This window comes from Megachile rotundata, chromosome 9 (genome assembly GCF_050947335.1).
Source record: "Megachile rotundata isolate GNS110a chromosome 9, iyMegRotu1, whole genome shotgun sequence".
Classification (NCBI taxonomy): domain Eukaryota; kingdom Metazoa; phylum Arthropoda; class Insecta; order Hymenoptera; family Megachilidae; genus Megachile; species Megachile rotundata.
Window position 1 is genome coordinate 13,640,825 of NC_134991.1, and position 23,801 is coordinate 13,664,625.

At 30.4% G+C, this 23,801-nt stretch overlaps 5 protein-coding genes across 13 annotated transcripts; 2 read left to right on the forward strand and 3 right to left on the reverse strand.

Moving 5' to 3' along the window:
• Positions 1–1,224: 1,224 nt before the first annotated feature.
• On the reverse strand, positions 1,225–6,074 carry Snx6 (sorting nexin 6). Of its 4 annotated transcripts, XM_076535405.1 has the most exons (12): positions 5,934–6,074; positions 5,347–5,599; positions 5,172–5,222; positions 4,825–5,040; positions 4,613–4,734; positions 4,384–4,520; positions 3,984–4,291; positions 3,711–3,893; positions 3,316–3,333; positions 2,856–2,919; positions 2,705–2,790; positions 1,225–2,576 (listed from the first exon to the last, which is right to left on the reverse strand). In XM_076535405.1, the coding sequence occupies exons 2-12, from the start codon at positions 5,350–5,352 to the stop codon at positions 2,526–2,528; spliced, it is 1,242 nt and encodes a 413-aa protein (XP_076391520.1). In that variant the 5' UTR covers positions 5,353–5,599; positions 5,934–6,074; the 3' UTR covers positions 1,225–2,525. The 4 variants fall into 4 exon arrangements, with proteins under 4 accessions (XP_076391520.1, XP_076391519.1, XP_003703790.1 ...); XM_076535404.1 differs by lacking the exons at positions 5,347–5,599; positions 5,934–6,074 and having other exon boundaries at positions 5,172–5,340; XM_003703742.3 differs by lacking the exons at positions 3,316–3,333; positions 5,347–5,599; positions 5,934–6,074 and having other exon boundaries at positions 5,172–5,340.
• A 9-nt stretch (positions 6,075–6,083) lies between these two features.
• LOC100880981 (ER membrane protein complex subunit 2) lies at positions 6,084–7,961 on the forward strand. Of its 3 annotated transcripts, none has more exons than XM_012286531.2 (8): positions 6,084–6,225; positions 6,589–6,630; positions 6,697–6,810; positions 6,875–7,025; positions 7,103–7,246; positions 7,312–7,468; positions 7,535–7,630; positions 7,697–7,961. In XM_012286531.2, the coding sequence occupies exons 2-8, from the start codon at positions 6,597–6,599 to the stop codon at positions 7,868–7,870; spliced, it is 870 nt and encodes a 289-aa protein (XP_012141921.2). In that variant the 5' UTR covers positions 6,084–6,225; positions 6,589–6,596; the 3' UTR covers positions 7,871–7,961. The 3 variants fall into 3 exon arrangements, with proteins under 3 accessions (XP_012141921.2, XP_012141922.2, XP_076391532.1); XM_012286532.2 differs by lacking the exon at positions 6,084–6,225 and adding an exon at positions 6,309–6,422; XM_076535417.1 differs by lacking the exon at positions 6,084–6,225 and adding an exon at positions 6,314–6,466.
• Positions 7,962–8,309: 348 nt separating this feature from the next.
• On the reverse strand, positions 8,310–10,643 carry LOC100880348 (tRNA (guanine(10)-N(2))-methyltransferase TRMT11). Of its 2 annotated transcripts, none has more exons than XM_012286535.2 (9): positions 10,227–10,643; positions 10,099–10,164; positions 9,786–10,003; positions 9,555–9,689; positions 9,219–9,482; positions 9,027–9,165; positions 8,747–8,945; positions 8,554–8,680; positions 8,310–8,482 (listed from the first exon to the last, which is right to left on the reverse strand). In XM_012286535.2, exons 3-9 carry the CDS (start codon positions 9,951–9,953, stop codon positions 8,321–8,323), a joined length of 1,194 nt encoding a protein of 397 aa, XP_012141925.2. In that variant the 5' UTR covers positions 9,954–10,003; positions 10,099–10,164; positions 10,227–10,643; the 3' UTR covers positions 8,310–8,320. The 2 variants fall into 2 exon arrangements, with proteins under 2 accessions (XP_012141925.2, XP_012141923.2); XM_012286533.2 differs by having other exon boundaries at positions 9,786–10,031.
• Positions 10,644–11,116: 473 nt separating this feature from the next.
• On the forward strand, positions 11,117–18,130 carry LOC100880868 (uncharacterized). Its single transcript, XM_003703740.3, has 2 exons — positions 11,117–14,316; positions 14,473–18,130. The coding sequence occupies exons 1-2, from the start codon at positions 11,875–11,877 to the stop codon at positions 16,135–16,137; spliced, it is 4,107 nt and encodes a 1,368-aa protein (XP_003703788.1). The 5' UTR covers positions 11,117–11,874; the 3' UTR covers positions 16,138–18,130.
• A 1,084-nt stretch (positions 18,131–19,214) lies between these two features.
• Positions 19,215–22,198, reverse strand: LOC100880645 (BRCA1-associated protein). 3 transcript variants are annotated; one of them, XM_003703738.3, is made up of 6 exons: positions 21,777–22,198; positions 20,990–21,260; positions 20,726–20,915; positions 20,315–20,633; positions 19,789–20,213; positions 19,215–19,710 (listed from the first exon to the last, which is right to left on the reverse strand). In XM_003703738.3, exons 1-6 carry the CDS (start codon positions 21,853–21,855, stop codon positions 19,330–19,332), a joined length of 1,665 nt encoding a protein of 554 aa, XP_003703786.1. In that variant the 5' UTR covers positions 21,856–22,198; the 3' UTR covers positions 19,215–19,329. The 3 variants fall into 3 exon arrangements, with proteins under 3 accessions (XP_003703786.1, XP_012141918.1, XP_076391518.1); XM_012286528.2 differs by having other exon boundaries at positions 20,990–21,277; XM_076535403.1 differs by lacking the exon at positions 21,777–22,198 and adding an exon at positions 21,493–21,632.
• Positions 22,199–23,801: the final 1,603 nt, after the last annotated feature.

Here is a 23,801-nt window from a genome sequence, read left to right on the forward strand (position 1 = left end):
TGATCGGAGAGATAGAAGATTCAGATTATCGTATATGGTGGGTATAAAGGTATTTGTACATCCTTTGAAATAGAGTCTCTTCTTTTAAAGTTGAAGCAAATAATTCGATACGTATAGAAGACATTTTTTCAAATTAATAATACAAAAAGAAGGTACTTTAAAGACATACAATTTTGCATATTTAAAATTTTTTAATTTAAATATTTTTAACTTTGCAAATTCATTTAAAGCTTTGTAAATTTGTAAGTCTGAGAATTTAAAAGTAAATTTTTTAATTTGAAAATGTAGTAAATTAGCCTCGAATGTTTTTAACTTCTAGCTATTTAATTTTCTACATTTTTTCCGAGCTGTTTGCTCCAATTTTAAGAAAGTTTTGTTTTGAAATGCGTGCGAATCCACCACTAATTTTGTGTATGTTTTTTACGTCTTTTTAGAGAACATTTTTATCGTATTTTTCAGTACATGATAAACGATATTTCATGTTGCAGCGCATGATTATTCGGTTTAATGACGTTGATTGTAACTATGATTAATTATGGACTTCTTCGTAATACTGTTCAACTTTCCAGAGAAGAAAAGGTCTTGCACAACGAACCATAAATTAACATCAGTGAACATAAATTATTGTTAAGTTCAATTTCAACATACCAATTAATGTGTGTTTTTGTACATACAATATATAAGACAAAATCTAAATCTATGTTGATCATTTAAGTAGAAAAATTATTATCTTTTGTTCAATAATTATAAAGAATTATGTTATTAAAATTAACATTTTAATTTGAAAAACTGAGAAAATAAATTTTTATATAAACCACAATTATCATTTGTATGATAGACTAATAAAGAAGGAATCAATTACTCCTAAGGAAAATATCATTTGATGTATAACAATAAAAATATAAGTAGAAAGTCTTTGCTACGCATAATCGTTACAAACTGTCAAGACAAAAAAGGTTTATTAAACAAAATTACAGATTGTTGACTATTTAAACAAAGTATCGTGTCATTATACATGTATGTATATAACACCATAGAAAGATTAATACATTATAATAAATGGATTTGAAAGTGATTAATAACATAATCTTTTTCAAGTTATAGAATATAATAAGATTTATTGATATTAAAATAAGACGGTATTTAAAAACACTGTAACAATATTTTAAACAAATTCTTGGAAATTAAATAACGAGTTCTGTTTATCTTGACGAATGTCTGCGATCATGTATAGAGAATGGTATATTTCAAATTAATAAAAAAAAACATAAACCTTTGTGTATATAAACATGTGTGTTATGTTACATGAATTGCCTTTTTTTCGTTTTAGTTAATCGTCTTTGGCAAGCTTTGAATGATTTTTTTTTTGGTAAATGTGTATCGCATCTTCATTCGTATAATTACGCATAATCGGGTCCCTTTTCTTATTATATAACTATAATTTATTGAACAAACGAAATATTGTAAATTGAATTAACATTATACAACATACTAATTTATCTGTAAAAATCTTAAAATTTAATATATGTATATATTTATATTTATATATATACTAATTTATATAAATCTTTTGTGTTGAAGGATTTATGCAAACAAAATTATTTGAAATAATATTGCTTTTATCATTATTTGTTGCTGACCGCGTGTTAACTGAATGCACCAACAATCCTTTTGCATTTTATTTTTAACAACAAAATTTTTTAAACATTCTCGTATACGTGCACGTATACTTACATGGAATCATTATGTACAGGACGTTTCATAAAATGTGATAAATTTTGGAAATAAAAGATTCTTCGATTAATATTACGATCCCAATTGTTTTTATGCTTTGCCACATTAATCGCTAATTAATCAAATTATGAAAGATTACGAATCAATACAGTTATAATACATTTACACTTTAATGTTTTATAATTTTCGATCATTTGCTATGTACACGATTACCCTATTATTTACTAAGTATTCACAAAGTTTTACCATTATTTGTATTAATCAACAATTACCTTTATAAAACTTTCAACTTTGTTGAATTATTATCTTTTTACTTTCAAAAAATATATACCCATAATTTTACATTACCTTAGTTCTAGATTATGAATCTCTTATTTCCTGAATGTAACACACATTAAAAAACACCTTGCAATACTCATGATATACATACGTAGATTACACAAGATATGTTTAGCTTGTAACAAATTAAATTAAATTTACAGAAATGGACAAGAGGTAATTGTATTATATAACTGTGAATCAAATGCTTCGATAAAAAATTTTATAAAAAAGATAACTACTCTCTAAGCATAAAGAATTATAACATTTACATACAGTTTGAAAATATTAAACATTAATTAATTGTATATGGAGCCCTTTTACAGTTAATAATACCTTTTTCGAGGTAATATAAATCTAGATAACAAAAAATATATATTTTACAGTACGATTACATTACTATAATTTTAAATAGATCGTGATCTTCGTACAGATTACATGGTAATCTGTACCACGAGACTTATCAAACTGGATCACTCTTCTCGTAAAACTGATAAACATTTTTTGAGCAATTCCGCATGTGCCTATAAACAAAATAAAGCAAATATTTTCTACATTCACATTATATAATTAAAAAGCACAATAATATAATAAATACCATTTCTTGTTTTAAATCGTAATAGTGATAAAAAAATAAAAAAATAATTCTTACTTTTGCATGTTTTATTTCTAGTTCGGTTAATTCAATTAGGTTCTTCCTAAAAGCAGTTACTCTCCTTGTTTTGAAATCCATTAGCTCTGTAATCAGAATTAAAATGAAATTCACTGTAATTGTTGAAATAAAGAGATAATATGACACGTACCTTCTTTTCCTTTCTCCGACATTTGTTCAAATTTCTCGCATGCTTCCGTTTGAGCTTGTTCCGCCTGAATAAAACAGAGATAAAAACAATTTCAAATGTTTAACAAATGAATATTTAATACGATATAAAGTTTTCTTTAGCACATGTAAATTCCGAGTTCCTTCCACGTAAAAATACATGCAAATTCTGCTCATGCATAATCAATATAATGACGGTTCACGGAATAACCGTTTATTGCAATTTTAAAAGTCTTTCTGTTGAAAAAACCATTTTAAGGTGGCAATAACATTCTAATGTTGTTTATAAATATAAATGCAACTCATAAAATAAAATAATTTTAATCATTTTAAATTTCCCGCGTTATCGGTTCTGTACAAATTTGGTTAAAAATCAAAATTTTATTTAAACTAGTAGGCACTACTGCAAGGCGGCAAACATACAAATGGAGATAAAAACACACCTCTGCAACCTCCACTGCCTTGATGAGCAAAAAAAATGGAATTTTTCATTAGGTATTCATCGATTATTGTATGATATATACAGGATGTCTCAAAGAAGATATACGCCATGATAACTATAAGTTTTCTAGCAGAAGAATATTAATTTACAAATGTTACAACTTTGAACTTTAGAATTTAGGTGTTTGGAACTTTATGGATTTAAGATTAGGTTAGGTTAATTTGGGGACTTGAAGTGTTTGCAGTTTTCATGGTACACATTTGTGCTGAGACACTCGGTATATACATACGTATACTATAGGTGATATCTATAATACATGAGCATGTATTTTCTTTTCCGATAAATTCTACATTTTTCTAGTTCTACAAATCTATCTAAAAAAGTATATTTACTTACAGCATGAACATCTTTATTTTTGGCACGAGCTTTTTCAAGAGCGCGATTTGCAGTTTCATACGCGTGTAAAGCTTTCAATCTTCTAAACAAAAGCCGTTTAGCAGCAGCTGTATCCCTCATGTAGTAACGAAGCGTGTCTGACAATTTTAAATCTTCGTCAGATGCTACCCGTCCTTCAACTTTCTATTATATTGTAACATTACAAATATCGATAATACGTTATATGTACCATGAATAGCACGCAAGATAAAATAAAAGGTATTAAAATCTTACCCTTAATTTTTCAAACGTTTCTGCAATTTTCGTTAAAAATCTTTCTAGTTTACCATTATCAGTTGTGGCTAATTGTAAAAGATTTGTAGAAATTTTTATATACGAATCTGCTACATCTTTGTGTTTAGCGGTTTGTCTATCTGCCCGAGCCGTCGCTTCTTTTAAATTATGGTGATACGTTTGCAAAAATGACATTTCCTGATCAAAAAAGTCATTTACATCTTTCACAGTTGCTGACAAATAGTATTCATCTGTAGTGGTTGAAAATGATTTTACTAGACCACCAAACATTTCCATTTTATTTTTTCCTAAAAGAAAGTAGACACACCTTCTATATACTTTACCAATAAAAAAATTTATTAAGAACAAGTTGTATTAAAGCAACAATCAAAATTTTTACCTCTCACACAAAGATCTTGATCATACTCTAAAAATACTCTTAAATTATGATCATTTCGAAAAACTGGATGATGTGCTAATCTAGTTAAAAACATTTCATGCATGGCAACAGTTTTCTTAAATGTAGCCAAATATTCGCTGCAAAAAATGATATAAATTTGTATTTGTATAAATTGTTTATCAAAGTACTAATACTTGAATCTATTGCAAGTATTTTATATAAAACTTACGCTTCCAGTTCTTGTTTCATTTTGTTAAATTCTTCACGAGTCATGTTACCCTCACCCTCCCCAAGTTTCTGTAACTTTTCACGAGAGGCATCAAAATCTGGTCTTGGTGGACAAGGAGGAATCTAAAAGTACATAATTTTTCTGTACATTACTTAATACTATGGTTGTATAATTATGAAACATTGAAATGGGAAAGAAAGAAAAAAACATACAATGTAACCAGCATATTCCTCATTCTCTTCAAATCGGTCATGTAACCATACAAATTCTTCATGTTGCCTTACAACTAAGTTATCTGGTTTTTGGAATTCAGGTAGCGTGGTTTTTGTATGTACTGTAAACTTTACTTTATCCTTTTCGCTGAGAGCATCTGAAATATCCACTTGTAGCGATTTATCAGAGAGGTCTACATTGTCAGCATGAATTGTCTGTAAATATAAATATTAGAATTAAATTATAAAATACAAATAGAAACGACAAGTAGACAATTGTTAAATTGTAAAGAGAAACTGTCATTTTGGAATTGAAAAAGAAATAAAAAGAAAACTAATGTGAGTACCTTTTTAGGAGGAACGTTATTTAAAATGTCGGCAGTGTCACATATGCCGTCCTGAAACATTTTCTTGAATTAAAGATTATACAAAGTAGGTTTATAATACAATGGAGTAAACTAAGCGGTATTAAATTCGTTGAGAAGGCAAATCGGTGGATAAGTGATAACAGGTTCCACCTACCATCATGGCGTCCAAGCGTCTATTTGACACGTTCTATGTTTCACCGATATATGACTGCACAAATTAAACCAATGATGGTTCAAATTGTATAAATTTAAAATTAATGTAATACGAAGAATAAATGTTATTGATTTTGAATATATATTTGTTTTAAAATAATCACTAATAGAAAACTTTCAGACGGTAAAACACGTTTCACCGAATCATAATGTGTCAGAATGCAGTATGTTAAAAACATATGTTGAAAAATCAGCTGTAAAGAAGAGAGAATAAAATTCAATGTATCAGAATTTTCATAAAATAAATAAAATATAGACTACATAAATATTAAAGTACTTCTGTTCAAATATATTAATAATTCGTAATTTGATCTTTGGTAAAAAAAGAATAATTTATTCATTTATTCACTGTTTAAACTACATAAGAAGTAACATTAAAAACCCATGTATTTATGATTAAAAATCAAATTAAAATAGTTTGAAAGTTATTAAACTAGTAGTCAATATTTTATTTTTAATTTGAATATAAATTAATACATAGGATGTGCTGTAAATCCAAATGTTTTTAAAAAATTGTTAAAGCCTTACATTCCCAAGTTTCCAAATTTTTCAAAGAGGCAAATTTTTAAATTGTCAATCTCCAATTTTTCACCATTTATAAAGTTTGTCCACCGTGTATATGAAATAAAGTAACATAGTTTGGGACTCCCCCAATGAGCAACCTTCTGAATTTTGATAAACTGTATGAAAAGACCTGATCGTCTGTAAAGTATAGTCCGTGTAGCCCATGTGACCGACCATCTGATTTGTCATTACAAACATATTAACTTTAATCAATATTTTATCTTAATAATATTTACTGTTCCATACCTGTTTTATTGTAAGTTGTTATTATTAATTATACTTTACACACATTTTATTTGTTTCATTACAAGGAAAACTGTTTTGGTTTTAAACTTCATTTTGAATACGTCTCAATTAATCAGTTTTAAACCAACTTATGTTAATATATAGATTAACTTAAATCGTTCCAGTTCGATGTTGTTAGATTGCATATAGACTGACTGACATGTATTTGTATGTAATATTTATTTTTTTGTTTATTTAGGTTATGACAAAGAGTAAGTCATATAATAAATATTCATGTATATGCAGTTCATTAGGTCATACCTGTATCAATATTGTATATTTACATAATATTTCTAACATTTAATTTATCAAATTATAATAAACACCTTTTTAGTTTTAGCCATGGCAGATGAATACGATAAATTATCATGGAAAGGTAAATGAATGAAAAATGTATTTTAATAGTTTGCACATTTTAATCAAATTTATCAATCCCTTGTAGAAGTAAGAGATTTATTTAGAACATGGAGAGAAGACAATGAACGGCGAAGTAAAGATGTTGTCGATTTATGGGAATCAAAGTTAATGGGAAAAATTGATCAACTTGGCAATGAAAGTAAGGCAAAGTATTTCATGAGTATTTATTTATTATGCTTCTGATAACTTTGTTACTTTCCTAGAATATCTGGTATTGGAGCAAGTTTGTGTGGCAGCATTGGATTGTTATCGGCTTTCTTTAGCAGAATGTTGTATTAAAATATTAAAGAGAGAATTTCCTAGCAGTTTAAGAGTTCATAAATATCATGCAATGCATTTGGAAGCCCTGGAAATGTAATGTTTCTTTATAAAGCAGTTGTTTTATATCATATGATTAAGTGCTACAAAGAAAATTAAAATTATATTTATAGGTATAATGAAGCATTAGAAGTTTTGGATTCTATTATAAAAAGAGATGAAACTAATGCAGCACCAAGGAAACGTTATATAGCTATATTAAAAGCAAAATGCAGAATACCAGAAGCTATTAAAGAGCTTACAGAATATCTAAAGAAGTTAGTATTCAAATGTAATATTATTGGTATATCACTATATTAATTACATAAATTACATTTTATAGATTTATGAGTGATCAAGAAGCCTGGCATGAATTATGTGATTTGTATTTACAAGAACAAGAATATTCTAAAGCTGCATTTTGCATGGAAGAACTTATCTTGCATAATCCACATAGCCATTTAATTTATCAGAGATATGCAGAAATAAAATATTCTCAGGTAATAAATAACATTATTTGTAGCTCAAATTATGACGAATATTAATGAATATTTATTTATTTTTAGGGCGGATTTGAAAACATGGAGTTAGCAAAAGCATACTTTTGTCAGGCAGCTAAATTAAATCCAAATAATATTAGAGCTTTATATGGTTTACTATTGGTAAAAGCAACTACATTTGACAAGTAAAATTTTGTTCATGAAATTCTAATTCGTATATGTTTTTAGGCATCAAATAATATTGCTACATCTCCTAAATGTCCTTCTTCTAAAAAGAAAGATGCAATAAAATTAAGTGAATGGGCAGCTAATCAAATTGAGGAACAATATAAATCAAAAGTTTCGAATGACCATATTGATGCAGTAGAAGGATTATTAGGACAATTACAACTTGAAGTATAGAAACAAGAATTTATATGTACATGTATGTTTAAATTTTTTAACGTGTGTAAATGTACTGTCCACTCTTCACAATATATACATATGTAACTTATTACAATTCCAACAGAAATTTTTACATAATAATTGTTGATTAAGTTTACACAGTTATAAACTATTTATTATGCAAAATACAAAGAAATGTACTTTGCTTGTTATTTATTAATTGAAAGACATGACTGAGAATCATGAAGAAATGTAAAGATTATTAATTAAAAAATATAAAAAATCCTTTTATTTTCAGTTAAAAGATTATTTCAGTATTAAATTTATTACACATTCGTGTACAATTTGTGTAATTCTTTAAAACGCATTTATAACCATAAATGGCAAAACATGAATGAGAAATGTATTCTCAAAGAAGAAATTTGAAGGATAAAATAAATAATTGTTACACGTAAAATAATTACAGAGTCATCTTTGTGCATTCTCTTTATTATTCTGTTCCCAAAGCTCTCTGTTCTTTGCTTTTTCTACAGCTTTCTTCTGTCGTTTTTCTTTTCGACTTTCGTTTCTTAATGCAAAATATTTTTCTCGAAAATCGATTAAGTTTGTAGAAATTACTTCATCTGACTCCTAGGACATAAAGTAAAAAGTTTAGTTAACTGTTTCTATATACACGTAAATATTTTTCGATTTATATTTACCTTTGGATCTTTTATTTTTTTATAAGTTAATAACCTTCGACTAGTATAATTACTAAGTACTTGTTCTGAATTTGCTATTAATTCTAAGCATGGGTGTGTTGGTAAATGCTGTTCTGAATACTGATCCCTAGAAAAATTAGTAAAAATATGTAGTTTTTTATTTAAAAAAATGAAATGATTAAATATGTTTTACCTAAACAGAGGGAACCAACACACAAGTCTGCCATGTATTTCAAGATGCTTGGCCGAAAAACTCAACAAATCCGTATATATTTGAGTTAAATCATAACCAATTTTAGATGGTATATGAGATGATGCTTGATGTTCTTCTATTACTGGGTTTACTTTTGTTGTACCTATTCTTTCTGTTGCTTCTCTTATACCATAAGGAGCTATAATAATTTGTATTTTTATAATCAGACACATGCTTGAATAATTAGTAATACAAATTTTATTATTTGTCACCAACGTACGATCGGTAATTATAGCGTCGATTCGCATATCCGTACGCCATAAAGCGTAAGAAAAATCGGACACAACAACATCGAGATAATATGATCGTATCCCATACTGACTCATATTTGCGGCAATACTTTCATCTTCTTCCCTAATCTGTAATTATTTCCATAAGAATAAATTTTCTTTTAAAGGAATTAATTCTTTACCTTTTGAGTGATTCGAGTTGGTCTTGTACGTCCATGAAGCATTAGAAAATCTATATCTGTTCCTAATGTATACCCTCCAAAATGAGAAGCAGCAACTAACAAAGACCCAGTACCAACAAAAGGATCAAGAACAATATCTCCTTTCTGAACTTGAGCTTGATTTGCCATTATTAGTGATAACTGAGGATCCATGGAAGTGTTACCTATAAATTTTCTAGTTTTCAAGGATAATTTCCTAATTAAATCTCTCTGTCCACTAGTAATCTATAAATACATTACTTTAGGTATATAATAATCAGTCATGGAATTTAAATAATGCTTTACAAAAATTCTCACCCATCTACCAAAAAATAATTCATAAGGTTTCTCAGGAATGTCATTGGGATTTAATCCATAAAATTCTACATAACATAAAGTTGTATCTGGATTATTCAATCTCACTGGCCCTTCCAGAGGTAAATAATTGAAAGCCTTTTAAACAATTTAAACAATTAATATACCAAATTAAGACAAACAATAAAGTAAGCTATTTAATACTGTAAATAAAAACTGTGTTCATATATTTACCTCAATTTTATTTACTTTTTCACATTGTGGAAAGTGTTTACAAAAGGTTTCAACCTTTATTTTAAATGATTTATTTTTCCCAGCATGCTTTTTTATTTCTGTTACTGGATAAGATTTTAATTTACTATGCAGCTCTTCCAATGTTTTGCTATTTGCCCATAATTCCATACAGAATTTAACACAAACTGCTCTACTTGATATTTGATGTGCAATAGTCTCTGAAGGTAAATTAATTATCCAATAAGGCTATAATAAAAATGATATGTAATACAAATAAACATATATTATAACAGATAATAATTTCATTTCTTACATTTTCTTTCAAATTAGGGCTAACATTGGTGTCTGTATTGAACATACTTAGGATAGACTTCATTTCCTGAAAAAAAAAACTTAGCAAACATATGAAGAATTTAAGTAAGTAAATATAGACTCACTTACAGCTTCTCGAAAGTCAATATGCTCATGGGCAAACCAAAATAAATACTTTTTCCATTCAGAATTCATTATTGTTTTATATTTATTCCAATTCAATTTCATCACACTTCCTATATTATAAAAATAATTTGACTAAATTGAAATTGTGTGCAGAAAGTATGTGCTTCTTTTTTCAAATTAATTCCATAGTGTAGTCATTTATTTAGATTTGTATCACATTGTCAGGTTTATGAGTTCAAGTGGTTTTTTGAACATTTGCTCTTACATTTTAATATAAGTATTAAAAGACGAGTGTAATGTAATACAATATATTACATGTATGTAAACAAAACAAAAAAAAATGAAAAAAGTATCAAAAATATAAGATCATATAATTTATGACTTTAACCAACGTGATCAACACGTACAAATACTCTTTAATAATACATTATAATGCGCATGCCTACTTGAAGCCATAGATAAATAAAACACTGTAAGATATCGCTTATTATTGAAAAACTGTATTTCAATTACACTGCTGTTTTTGTTTTAATTTATTTTCGCTTAACATCGATAAACATTTTAATGAATAAAATGATTAGTATCAAAAGGGAAATGAGAGTGTTCAGGCCTAAAATTTTGGTACCCGCGAGATTTTGATAAGAACATGTAATATATTAAAAGTAAGTAGATCATGAATATTCATAATGGAAAAAACTGAGAGTGGAGTAGAAATAGAAGAAAGGAAATGATGAATAAAATAATGCAGTGAACGTAAAATTTTAATAAACGATTATTGAAATTCTGCGTTTAGAATAGTTGATAAGGTAGAAAACGATTATTTCATAATCGGTAGATGGAGAAGATCACGGCTAATAGAAAACAGTATCCGAGGGGGCGCTATATTCGTAGTAACACTTCTTGTTGTTCTCATTCTAAGGTGGAATACCACTCGTCACTGTTTTCTGTTGTGTTTTTAGGCTGGAATCGGGCGAAAAACATGCCGTTTCGATAATCGAATGAGGAACAAAAGGCTCTTGAGAAGAGTTATTATATCCAGAATTAAGGAGGGTGTTGTATCGCGGATGTGTGTGAACGGTGCAGGTGTAATTTAATAAGAGCAGGGGAGGCTAGCGATTTAATAGGATATTGATTTGTCCGCGACTGCCTTGCTGGCTCCATCGCACACACGAACCAGGTAGCCATGAACGTCGATATTTTTGGGGCACTGCCTGGTGCAACGTGTCGACTATGCATATGCCGTGCTCTAATGTGTTTGCAGGCCTGATAAAGCCCAAAATGCAGCCAGCCATTGACGATATGTGTTAACGATATTAGTCAAATTACGGTTTACAACGACTACGTTTCTACAGTCATAACGACCATCACGACGGCAACCAAAACGGCGACAACGACGACGACGGTGACCGCGACGGCGACGACGACGACGACGACGACGACAACGACGGCGGCGGTGGTCACGACGCCGACAGCAACGACCGCGGCCACCACCACGATATCTCCACCGAATTCGATTAAAACTATACCACTGGCAGTAATAGTAAAAACGTCAATTACAAAAAGAAAAAAGTGGTGTTATTACTTCAACGTGCATCTTTTACAAAAAGTTCCATTACATTGGCAGTGTTCAATGTATCAGTTGAAAAATTAGATGCATAAACAAAATATCGCAGACACAATGGATGCAACGAGCAATGGAACATCAGGGAGTACAATGGCTTGTCCAGTGTGTACCCTCTATTTACGTGAGGGTATCAGCTTACAGAGACATTTGGACACTCATCCTAAAGAACAAGTCATTGAAGCTCTTATCAAAGCTAGTACTAATTCGTTACATTTGCAACAAACTCAGTTGTCACCATCAGCGCCTCCAGCATCTCCAGCTATACAATCACCACAAAGTACATCTCAAGTTACACAGAATACTCATGTATCGGCTCAATCTCCATATCCTATAGGACCTATTTTCGAATGTCCACCCATTGGCACTGTAATGCCACCCCAGTTTGCTTCGTTCAGTTATCAACAGTTTGTAAATAATGGCACTATGATGATACCACAATACGCAATGGGTCCACAAGCTAATCAGATGATGCAGATGCTTTATAATCCATATGGCATGTACCAGCAACAACAGATACCGACTGTTCAGATGATCTCACCAGTCACAACTATATCGAATACAGCAAGAATTAGGCCAGTGGTGACCATGGCTGGTGAAACAAGCGGTAGAACTGCCATTGCTGTGTCTGTAAATAATTCCGAGCCAAAACAAATTTTACCTGAAATTTTACCTGAGTCAGAGCAAGAGTCTAAACAAGTGTTACCAGATATCAATCTTCCAGTTTCTCCTCCATCGTTGAATGAGGATAATTCTATACAACAAAATGAAAATGGAACTAGTACAATTCAAATAGAGCATGTGGAAGAACCTCATGGTTCAAGCACTGATCATCAGCATAATATACAAAATGAATATGATAGCATTCCAAAAACATTAGAAATCACTTGTAATGTTGTTGATACTAGTGATGATAAAGTTGAGAGTGTATTACCAGATATCGATGATGGAGAATCACAAGTTATCACTGCAGATGTTCAGTGTAAACCCATTCATTATGAATCTTCAGAGATGCAAGAATATGTGCAGAGATATAAAGATGATAATGATAGTAGTAAAATTATCATGCCTGAGATATCCATGGTAAGTGAGAGTGAAACTGAAAAAACAACTAATGAAAAAGTTCCTCACAGAAAAGAGATAAATGAAAATCAAGGTACCTCATCTGAAATGCCTATAAGAGATACAATAAAAGAATCAGCTCAACCTCAAGTAGAACAATTAGAACACCTTTTAATCACTATTGTGGAATCTGAATTTAATAGTGAATCACAAAAAGAATCTGATGACAAAAAGAAAGATGAAGTTCTGGAACCAAAATCTTCCCCTGAAAGAGCAGAAAGTGTAATTCAAACTAGTAATCCTGTTGAACATGATAGCAGTTATAACCCTGACATAGAAATAAAGATGAATGAGAGTTCAGAAAATTATCTAGATAGTGAAGAAAATAAGAATTCTTGTCTTTTGTATCATTATAAAAACAGTTTATCTGCACCTGCATCACCAGCGGTACAAAAAAAGTATAGGACATATTCAGTTCGTTCAGACTTTGGATCAAATGAAACTCTTAATTCTTATCCAATTGGTTTTGATGCAAATACATTGCAAGATGAAGATGAAGAGGATGAAAAAAATGAAGCAGAAGATAATTTTGATGAGGCAGATATGGAGATAGAAGAAATACCTAGCCCACACACACCTTTTGTTAAATATGGAGAGGGTACAGATCATATTAGATCACATACTCCATTATCTGTAAGTAGCGGTATCTCTGTATTGAGAGTTAGAAAAGATCTCAGTAAACCATGCTCACCTGCATCAGTACATTCATTTTGTCATATGGATGCTAATGATATAAGTCACGATGAAGAAAGTAATGCAGCAATGGATGCATCTCCAGAAAAAGATCCTATTGATTGTTCTTCAATTGAACAAGATGTAAAAGCTGATCAATCAGAACTTTCTATATGTGAAAATGAAAAGAAAGTAATAGACACAGCATATCAGTCTGTAATTACTGAACATGTGAGTTCATTTCCTACAATTCATTCTCAACAATCAACATCGATAGATGAGTCATATAATGCAACAAACAAAAGTCATAATCTTGTAAATTTGTCAGAATCTAGTGATATTGCAAGTAGTTCTGATTCAAAAAGCTTTCACTCTAAATCAATTATACAAAAGCAATCGGTGGAACTTCTTAGTTTAAACGAGGATGCTCATGCAGGTCCAATGAATATGTTTGAATTAGATGGTCTTCAAATATTAGTTCCTAGTACATTTATAAGTGATTCTTCACAAAAAGCTGTTAGTGCAACCAGTCAACAGTCTATGGCGAGTAGTGAAGGAGGAATAGGTGTAGATGAAGAAGTGAAAAGTATTAACATGAGGGCTGATGAAACTATGCCACCTAGAGGTGAATTATCGGAACAAGAAAGCAATGGATGTACAGAGCAATCAGCTTGGCAGGTGTGTATACTATTTTGTTATTTTAATCATATTTTATTTATATAGCATATAAATTAATAATTTGAAACCATGTTATATATTTATAACACAAACTATTATTAAATTATTTTTTTAAATGTATTACAATACAACATGGGTTCTATCATATGTATCTAGTTGTATGCTGGTCAAGAATCATCACGAATGTCAACCTCTTATGATTTGATGGCACGTGAAAGTTGGGAAGAATCAGAAGGATCAGACAATGAAATTAGTGGTCCGTTATTAGATAGCAGATCTTTAGCCACACATTTTACATCAAGTTTATTCTTAGATCGAGATAGAAAAACACCGACAAAAAGAACATTTAAATGTTATCATTGCCCAGAAACATTTGATTGTCCGAAAGAACGTCGAGTACACAGTACTACCGTGCATCAAGAAGCCGGACCCAGTAGCAGTAGAGAATCAACGGATCAACCTGAAGTGAAGGATATTAAGTTGCTGGATGGTCGCATGAATGCATTTGACGATTTTTTTGTACCGGGTTTACACGTTCAACAAACTTACCATCAACAACCGCTTTTACATCAACTCCAACCACCGCAATCATCGGAATTAACAGCAAAAGTAGAACCTGATCAAAAAATCGAAACGTTGGTAATACCATCGAATATCGAGGTGATTTGTACACTTTGTAATCAAAGATTTAGTAGTGAAAAATCGTTACAATTACATCATAAAAGAGTACATGTTACAGAAACAGCGAAAAGAATTCGAGAGAGTACTAAGTGCCAGATATGTAACGAAGAATTTCCTTCGGTTTTACTGTTTAATGCCCACCTAAAAATACATCCGTTAGAATGTAGCCAGTGTGGGAAGTATTTTTATAGGAAACAAAATTTTAAATTACATATGAAACGACATCTAGGAATCAAACCATTTCCGTGTACCGTTTGCGACAAAACATTTTTGACAAAACAAAAATTAGACGAGCATACCAATGGCCATACCGGGAATGCACCTGTCAAGTGTAATCTTTGCAATGAAACGTTTCGCAGATATTCAAATTTAACACAGCACAAAAACAGACATCACTTGAACATAAAAAAGAAATTGAAGGATTACATATGTCACTGTGGTGAGATTTTTCATACAAAGAAGAAATTAGCCTGGCATAAGGAAACACACGATGAAAAACCAAAAGCATGTACATACTGTAACGAAAGATTCATTCACATGGCTAGCCTGACTCGACACATGCGTCGAGCTCATAACAGAAGATTTGTTCCCGATGCTCAAAGGGAAAACGAAAACGTTGAATGTCCCATATGTAAGTGTATTTATTTGCGATCTTCCTTAGCAGTACATATGCGAGTTCACAATGGCGAAAGACCATACGAATGTCAAGTTTGCTCGAAGGCATTTAGTACTAAGTGGAATTTACAATTGCACAAATGGACTCACGCTGCTCGTAGCACCAAACCCTTTAAATGTAATCAGTGTAGTGCCGCGTTTTACCGGCACAGCGATTACACTGCTCACATGAATTCCCATAGAAATGTGCGTCCTTTTACCTGCAATTACTGCGGTGCGCAATTCATACGAAAGTATAATTGTTTAAGGCATGTGAAGGAACACGAAGAAAGCAAAGCGTATACATGCGATGTTTGCAACAAAACGTTTCATAGATCATATTATCTGAAAGAACACTTGCGAGTACATTCAGGTGCCAGACCATATACATGTCATATTTGTGGAAAATCTAGCGGTACGAAATCCAATCACAACAAACATGTCAGAATTCATCATGCACGCGAACCTGTAAATACCGAAAATTAAAGAACGAACGAGATTTCCAATCTATTTAGTCAATATCAATATTGTTTTACGAATGATGATTTTACGATATTTTACTGTATTCTTTTATCTTTTATTTCTTTATCAATGATAGAAACTAATTGAGCACAAAACAAAACGTGACGAAACAAATGTAATATAAATGTGTTACATAGTTTTGTTTAAATCTCGTTCGTTTTTATTATCGTTTACTAAATACTTTAACATAGACATTTTAAACTTGAATCATGTGCTAGTACTACTAGCGGTATTATGGAATGAAAAGGTTTAATTTGTCTTATCCGCAAGAAAAGACGATTTTACATTGTGTACAGTGCAGTTTCACTATATGGCCCTGGACAGGATTATAAGAGTGGATAAAATTATGGAATGGGACATATAAAATGGAACTTCTATCGTGCAGTGCTTAAACATTTAAATTTCTGAACTTCCTGTTTTTTAAATCTGAGAAATTTCTAAATTTCTTGATTTGAGATTTGAAAATTTCCCAATTTGAAAATCTGAAAATTTGGAATTTCTTGTAGATCTCCATGTGCTGATGATTGAGAAGTACCAGTAATGTATGTGAAAATCCATACGAAGGGCAATCTTTAAATGGGCGCCATATAGCGAGACTACACTGTACTGTACATTGTGCACTATGTGTAGCACTTCGAAAATTTTCGTCATATAGTCTGCTAAATACAATGACTCGAGACTGTAACTACTTAAGATAATAAGAAATTTTTAATGAATATTAACTGATACATGTTGTCTGGAAATTTGAGTAATTTCCATAAAGGGAAGACTATAAGATGAAATGCTTTTGCCAACTTACACTAATTAACTATTAGGTAATAATAACTAACTGATCAATATTATGGAATCATTAAGCACTTTTTATGTGTTGATCATTGTACGAAATTTTTTTACAATAACTATTTTACACGAAGCATGCATATTGTGATTTTATGCATTGGCATTGAATGTAAGAAAGGATAAGAAGGCCCATATTTATCTGCGTTAAGTTTATATGACGCATATGGCCCTATTGACAATTAGCGTTATTAATTATCACAAGGTAGTTACGGATCTTAGTTATTATTCTTTTATATTTATATATTTTGCAAAATATCATAATTTTTATCTCTAATCGTAATTCCAAGACTGATCGATGTTGGTTCCTCATATTGCTCTCCGATAGAAATTTAATATGTTATGTATCTGAAGTACGTAATAAGTAGGATTTTAGAATCTAAACTTGAACAAAGTTTTAGAAGATATTTACGTTTATAAATATGTTTGGTATGACGCTGTGGCAAACATCTTAACGTATGTTGATTGTTTTACATCGAGATATTAGAGGATTTATTAACGCTTAACTTTTAAGAGAGCAATATGAAATAGGGGAGCGATGAACTACTACATGTATTCAAATTTTATTGTACTGTATTAAAGGACCCGTTGTTGTTGTGAAACTAAGTTTCTGTAAACTGTTATTATAAATTTAAACAAAACTGCATGCAACATTTTAAACGATTATGCTGTTTCCGTATTATATATTGAGTTTGTATTTTGTTGATGATTATTTTTTAGGATTCGTAATATGTAACTGTTCATATTTTTGTTCGTATACAGGAAGAAACTGTGCTTCGCTGTGGTTAAATATAAAACGGTTTTTAATATCGTGAACGATCAAGCAATTTAAATTTATTTACATATATACATGACCAACATCGACGTCCAAACGTGCAATTGTTTAGTTAAACACGTGCATTCTAAGCGAATGCAATTGTAGATAATGTAAATATGTATATCAGTTTTATTTTATAACTGGGCCAACGAATTGTGTTGGCAACTAATAATTGTCTAAAAGCAACTCGTACTCTTATGAGAATAAAAAAATAGAATAATTATTATCATAAAAAGAAACTATAAATCAGCAACATGTGTATACCTTAATAAAAATTATGTATTGAGGTACTTTTTTAAATAAGTTTTTCTTTGTATTTTTATTATTAGTACCAGTGTTTAACCCTTGGAAAGCGAACCGCTGATACGGTGATAATATAAATTTTATTTTATATTCTATTTCCATTTTGAAAATTTTAGACTTTTATTCTAAATATTACTTTTCAACATAATTTTTTGTTCAAATAATATTGTATGTTTCGTAGGTTTTGGATCGCAATTGATTCACGATTCGTTGTTGGAAGATTAATTCTTGTTTGTAATGTAACTAAATTAAAAACAAATGATAAAACGAGCGTAAAAATGTGTACAATAATTTTAAAAAGAATTTCATGAAAATTAATATGATAATTGTAAAGGAATTTTAACGTGTTCAACCGTAAATATCAGCTAAATTTAAATGCCAAAAAAATATAAAATTTGTTTTTGCTTACACAATATTGCTGGTTAACGATTAATTGTAAGTAAATGACGTTTATTTAAATTTATCTATACATATATGTATATACATATTATGATTATTCAGTCACTCAGCATAAGATACGTAATTTCAAGTACAATGATTATGAATATCTACTACAATATTTAATAACAAATTCAAGGAAACTTTTAATACGTTTATTAAATATTATAATAACAAGATGTTGCGTTGTTTTGAAAGTAATAGTTTATTAATTTTTCCAAAATATTAAACACATCTGACAATTGTTAATTACTTAATTTACTACGTTTCCTTTGAATAGATAACTTTAAAAACCAACATTTTTTGCATTTGTGACCTTACTTTTTATAAAAAAATAGAAGTATCAATTACTTTCACGTAGAACATCGTTACTTACTGAATATTTAAGTTGTAGTCAAATTAATAAAATAAAAACCTTTTTTTAGATGTAAATATAAAGAAAACAAATACACAAATTTTTATATACAAATAAATTCCAAATTTTCTATTTATATTTATCTTGAACATGTAAGATTCCATACATTTTTTTTTAGAAACATGAAATTACTTAATATTAAAAAAAACTTGTATGTATTTTTGAAAATTATAAATTTAAGTTGTTTACATTATCGGGTGACGCTTTTTTCGTGCTGTTCTTCAGTGCCTGTTGTTTAAAATCAGTAAAAAAACTGTTTATTCGACATAATTAAAACATGATACAAAATCAGTTTAATTCTTAGGAGCAATTCAAAATCAATTGTATAAGATATCAACAAATAATATCAACGTTTTTTACGAGACTTAGAAGGTCGAGTATTCTTCTTGGTAGGGTTAGATGTTTCTGGAATCATTATACGTCCCGATGCGATTTCATCTCTCAGTTCGGAATCTTCGACCTTCTTTTGAGCATCAAGATAAAACATTAAATCTTGCACTTGTTCCTTTAAGTCTGCAACTTCTGCTTGTTTCGTTTCTTTATACTGGGTCATTTCATCCTGTAACGTTTTATATTTATCTTGCCAAGAGGCTTGATTTAGTTCTAACGCTTTCCTTAATTCTTTTTCTTCTGTTAGTTCCGCCTGTACTTGCACTAATTTGTTGCTAACTTGTTGTAATCGTTTATCCACGTTTTGCTTCTCTCGTGTTAACGACGCTAACTGTTCCTAAAATACAACGATGCATAATTGTTATAAGCTGAAGATTTATTTTACAAAATGTGTATTACAGTTATATTAATTTACCTTAACTTTGGCATTTTCTTCCGACACTTGACCCAACTTTTCTCTGAGTTCCGTAGTTTGTAAAACAGAATGCTGTTCTAATCGTGCTAATCTTTCTTCAAAGTACTGTCTCTGAGTTTCTAACTGTGACGTTAAAAGATAAGTAAATTCCAGCTGCACAGAATCTACTTTTTCCTCCATTGCAGCACCTTCTGCCTTGGTTGCTGTGGGGCCACCTTCAACCATTTTGCCATCTTTATTTTGTAATAATCGATGAACAAAATTATCTCCAACATAGTCCCACACTCTATTGTTGCCTAATTGCATGGCGTAACAATGATGCGTCTCGCGATAATGTTGGAAAGCGTGTCCTTGATGATATCGCGAGCAACCTATATGTCCACATATCAAACATATCCATAGAGCATCATTACTTTCTCCCGTATCTAAAAAATGTTTTTGATCTCATTACATAGAATTAGCAGAATTTTTATTCTTATCGTTCTTTTTTTTTTAATAATATTAAAAACATTTGCTTTTTACGTACTACATTCCATGCAGTAGCTATCTGCAAAGGATTCTGGAGTTTGAGCATATCTACAAACTGGACAAGAAGTGTCTCCCCATTTAGCTAAACAACTCGCGTGAAAGGTATGGTTGCAGAGAATTGTTAAAATTCCATCAACACTTTCGTCCATCCTCTCCAAACAAACTGGACAAAGCGGTAATTCTGTATGCCCGGATAAAGGCATCGCATTGTACGTTACTTCTACGCTATACACAAATACCATATGACATATAACATCTGGTTCAAAGGAATTATATGGTGTACCATTGAAAGAACCATAAAATTCTGTGGCTGCACTCTACAACATTATATAAAAATCGATGTAAGACGAATAACTGATACATAATTCCAATGTGTATTATTAGCATTTGACAAATTCATTATAATTACAGCAGATTTGAAGGTAATTAGTGCCATATATTGATTAGGACTTCCGTCCCTAAGTATCCTAAAGTGCCGTACATCTTGATGGCAAGGTGCTGTGAACCTTAGAAGGTCATGACAAGTCATTGTAGCTGGAACTGACAAAATGCAGATAGTTTGGGTACGTTCTGCTGCATGATGTATATCTGTTAATTTGCTGAAAACATTATCATATATATGTGTAAAGACTTTCAATATACCATGATAATATCATTAAAGAAGTAGACATACTTTTCCTTATACAAGTGTATAATTCCTTTGGTTACTTCGACAAATGGATTTCCAGAGATAAAATTGATTTGATCACATGCACAAGCACTAGCGCCAGCCATTTCTGTATCATCATAAGTATTTTCTTCTGAATTGGCTCTTGAATTAGAGCCAGACTTACTAGTCCCTTGAGAAGGAAGCGATAAATCTCCCTTCTCTGTAAGATTTGTACAATTTTCCATGTTTATTTTGGTTGGTTCTCTGCGACCCCTCATCTTGGCAGCCATTGCTCCTGGATTACGAAATCCACTGTGAATTAATCATGATACAAACAAGGTATGATCTTCTTTGCACTGTTAAAAACTATAGTAGCAAATTTCATACATCAAGTAAAAATATATTTTCTAAAAATGAGTTCTTTAATCAAGTATAGTAATGATTTATAAATTAAATATAAACTAAGGATCCTATTAATGCAATTTGATATTCAAATTTGAACAGTTAATATTAAAGTTTTTATTTACCGAATTATATATGATTAAAAAACAAACACATCTGTATTAGAAAAATTTATTTCGCTTCATGTCCGTTAATAGATCATATACAGTTTCAAAATTATAATTATAACAAAAAATAAAATTATGTAAATAAAACATTGTTATGACAGCAACATAACCTTTGAAAAGTTTGTAAACATAAAGATCAATCAAAGCGATTCATAATAAACACAAATAAACGTAAGTTAAAAGTTATTAAGAAAACAGCTGAGAGAGATTGCTCTAATAGGAAACAGTGACTAAATATTTACCATTCGATTCTTCAGAATTTTCATCAACGATCTCGACGCGAATAACGCAGAGAGACACCGAAATAGGAGAAGAACTCATCCCATGAAATAATATTTATCATCCATTATTATAAACAAATTTATCATTGTGTACATTATTTGCAAGTATTTGTTAGACGTTTAAGCAACCCCCATGATCAACGAACTACCTAATGAAGTGTCACACTGCTTCTTATTAGCAGGTTAAAGTTATCTTCCACTCATCGTTGGCTATTCAATTATCGTTGATTAGTTATAGAACCATTACATTTTGATCGTACAAAATTACGAATACGATGAGTCGTCACAATTAGTTTATTGCGTCCTTTAGTTACCCTTTTTCGTTCATATCTTGCCAATCACATACAATCTATCTTTTTAAGTAGGAAACTCCCAGGTGCAGAAAATAATCATCTTACGCCATCTGAAGTTAATCATAGTTATTAAATAATGTACGAACACCATTTTTTGTGTTTAAAAATGTTATAAACCATCTAAGAATACATTCTCATTATTATTTGTTATAAAAGTGACATCAGAAACTTTCGTAGACCTGTCAAACCCCACTTTATTTTACGTAAAAACAATGTTTACAACAAGAAACAAGCGTTTCCCTCAGGAAAACGGCAGCTAAAGGATACACCGTACACATTTATAGAAGGTATACTCAAAATCGATAAAGAATCTAATTTTCATAAATGCTTACTTTTAAAAGTAAGCTTCATTGCATATTTTGTGCTTTATATAATGGAATTTTACATCGAAATATTCATTCATAAGGGAAATATCGAAGCAACTTAATAGGTACGAAGGATATAAATAATAATAGTTTATTGTAAAACAATTAATTTAAGAAGTTGAAGGCATTTTGGAGTTTTCGCTCTTCGACGAATTTAACAAATTTCAATTTTCGCGCGTGCTGTCCTGAAGACATTACCGCTGACGTCTTCCAGCGGACAGGTGCAAAACTAGAGAAACAAAGAATCGCTTTTTTTTTCGTGAGGTATTTTTGTCAGGTTAATTGGCAATAATATGCGATAAATTGCTTCAGAAATTAACAAGAGTTAGTATTAAGACATTTTACAAATGTTAACAGGTTAGAAAAGTAAATACATACATAAATTGTACTTGTAATTTAGTTCCATTAGTTCGCACCTTCCACCGCTAGATGGCTAAGCATTTTAAAGTCCATAAAATGCAATTTTTTGAATTTTCGAATACAAAGCTTTAAACCCAGCGTGAAGGTATTCTTTTGACTTTATCGTGCACGCAGAATAATTTTCAATCATTGTTAAACCATAAAAATGTTATATTTCGAGAAGAAACGTGATTTTATATTCGTTTAGTTCCGCATCTGGTCGTTAGATGACGTCAGCAACACCGTTTCGAGTACAGCGCGCGAAAATTTAAATTTTTTAATTCGTGAAAGAACAAACGCTTCAAATTTCAACTTTTAAATTATTTTACAATAAACTATTGTCATTTATATCTTCTTTGTATGCCTCAAATTATGTTTCGTACAAATTTTAACAGGATGAGAAACGGGACGAGTTAATTAAACTGAAAAATTGTTTTATAAGTTTTGGTACACTGCTACAAACGTTGCAAGAAGAACATGTATGCAAAGAGACTCATACAGATAAATAATAAATTCCGAAGTTACAAATGTACATTACTTATTTTATTGCTTAATTATTTTATGGTTGATCGGAAATTTCATTCAATATAAAATAACTGCAAACGCGTTTAAAATGAATAATAAGGAACATTTTGTGTAGAAAACAAAGGAAGATAACTTTGAAAGCTTGCGCAAGTCGCTTTAAAATATTCTAAAATTATAAACTGAATTTTCTTCCATGAAAAGTCTGCAGTAAAATTTTGCAAGCTGAATTATTATTTTTGTACCACATATTTTTTTACATACTTGTTAACAAAAATCGGGTCCACTGTATCATTTTCAATTTGATCCCGTTCTTTTCGAATGTTTTAAACAGCGACTTAAACTGT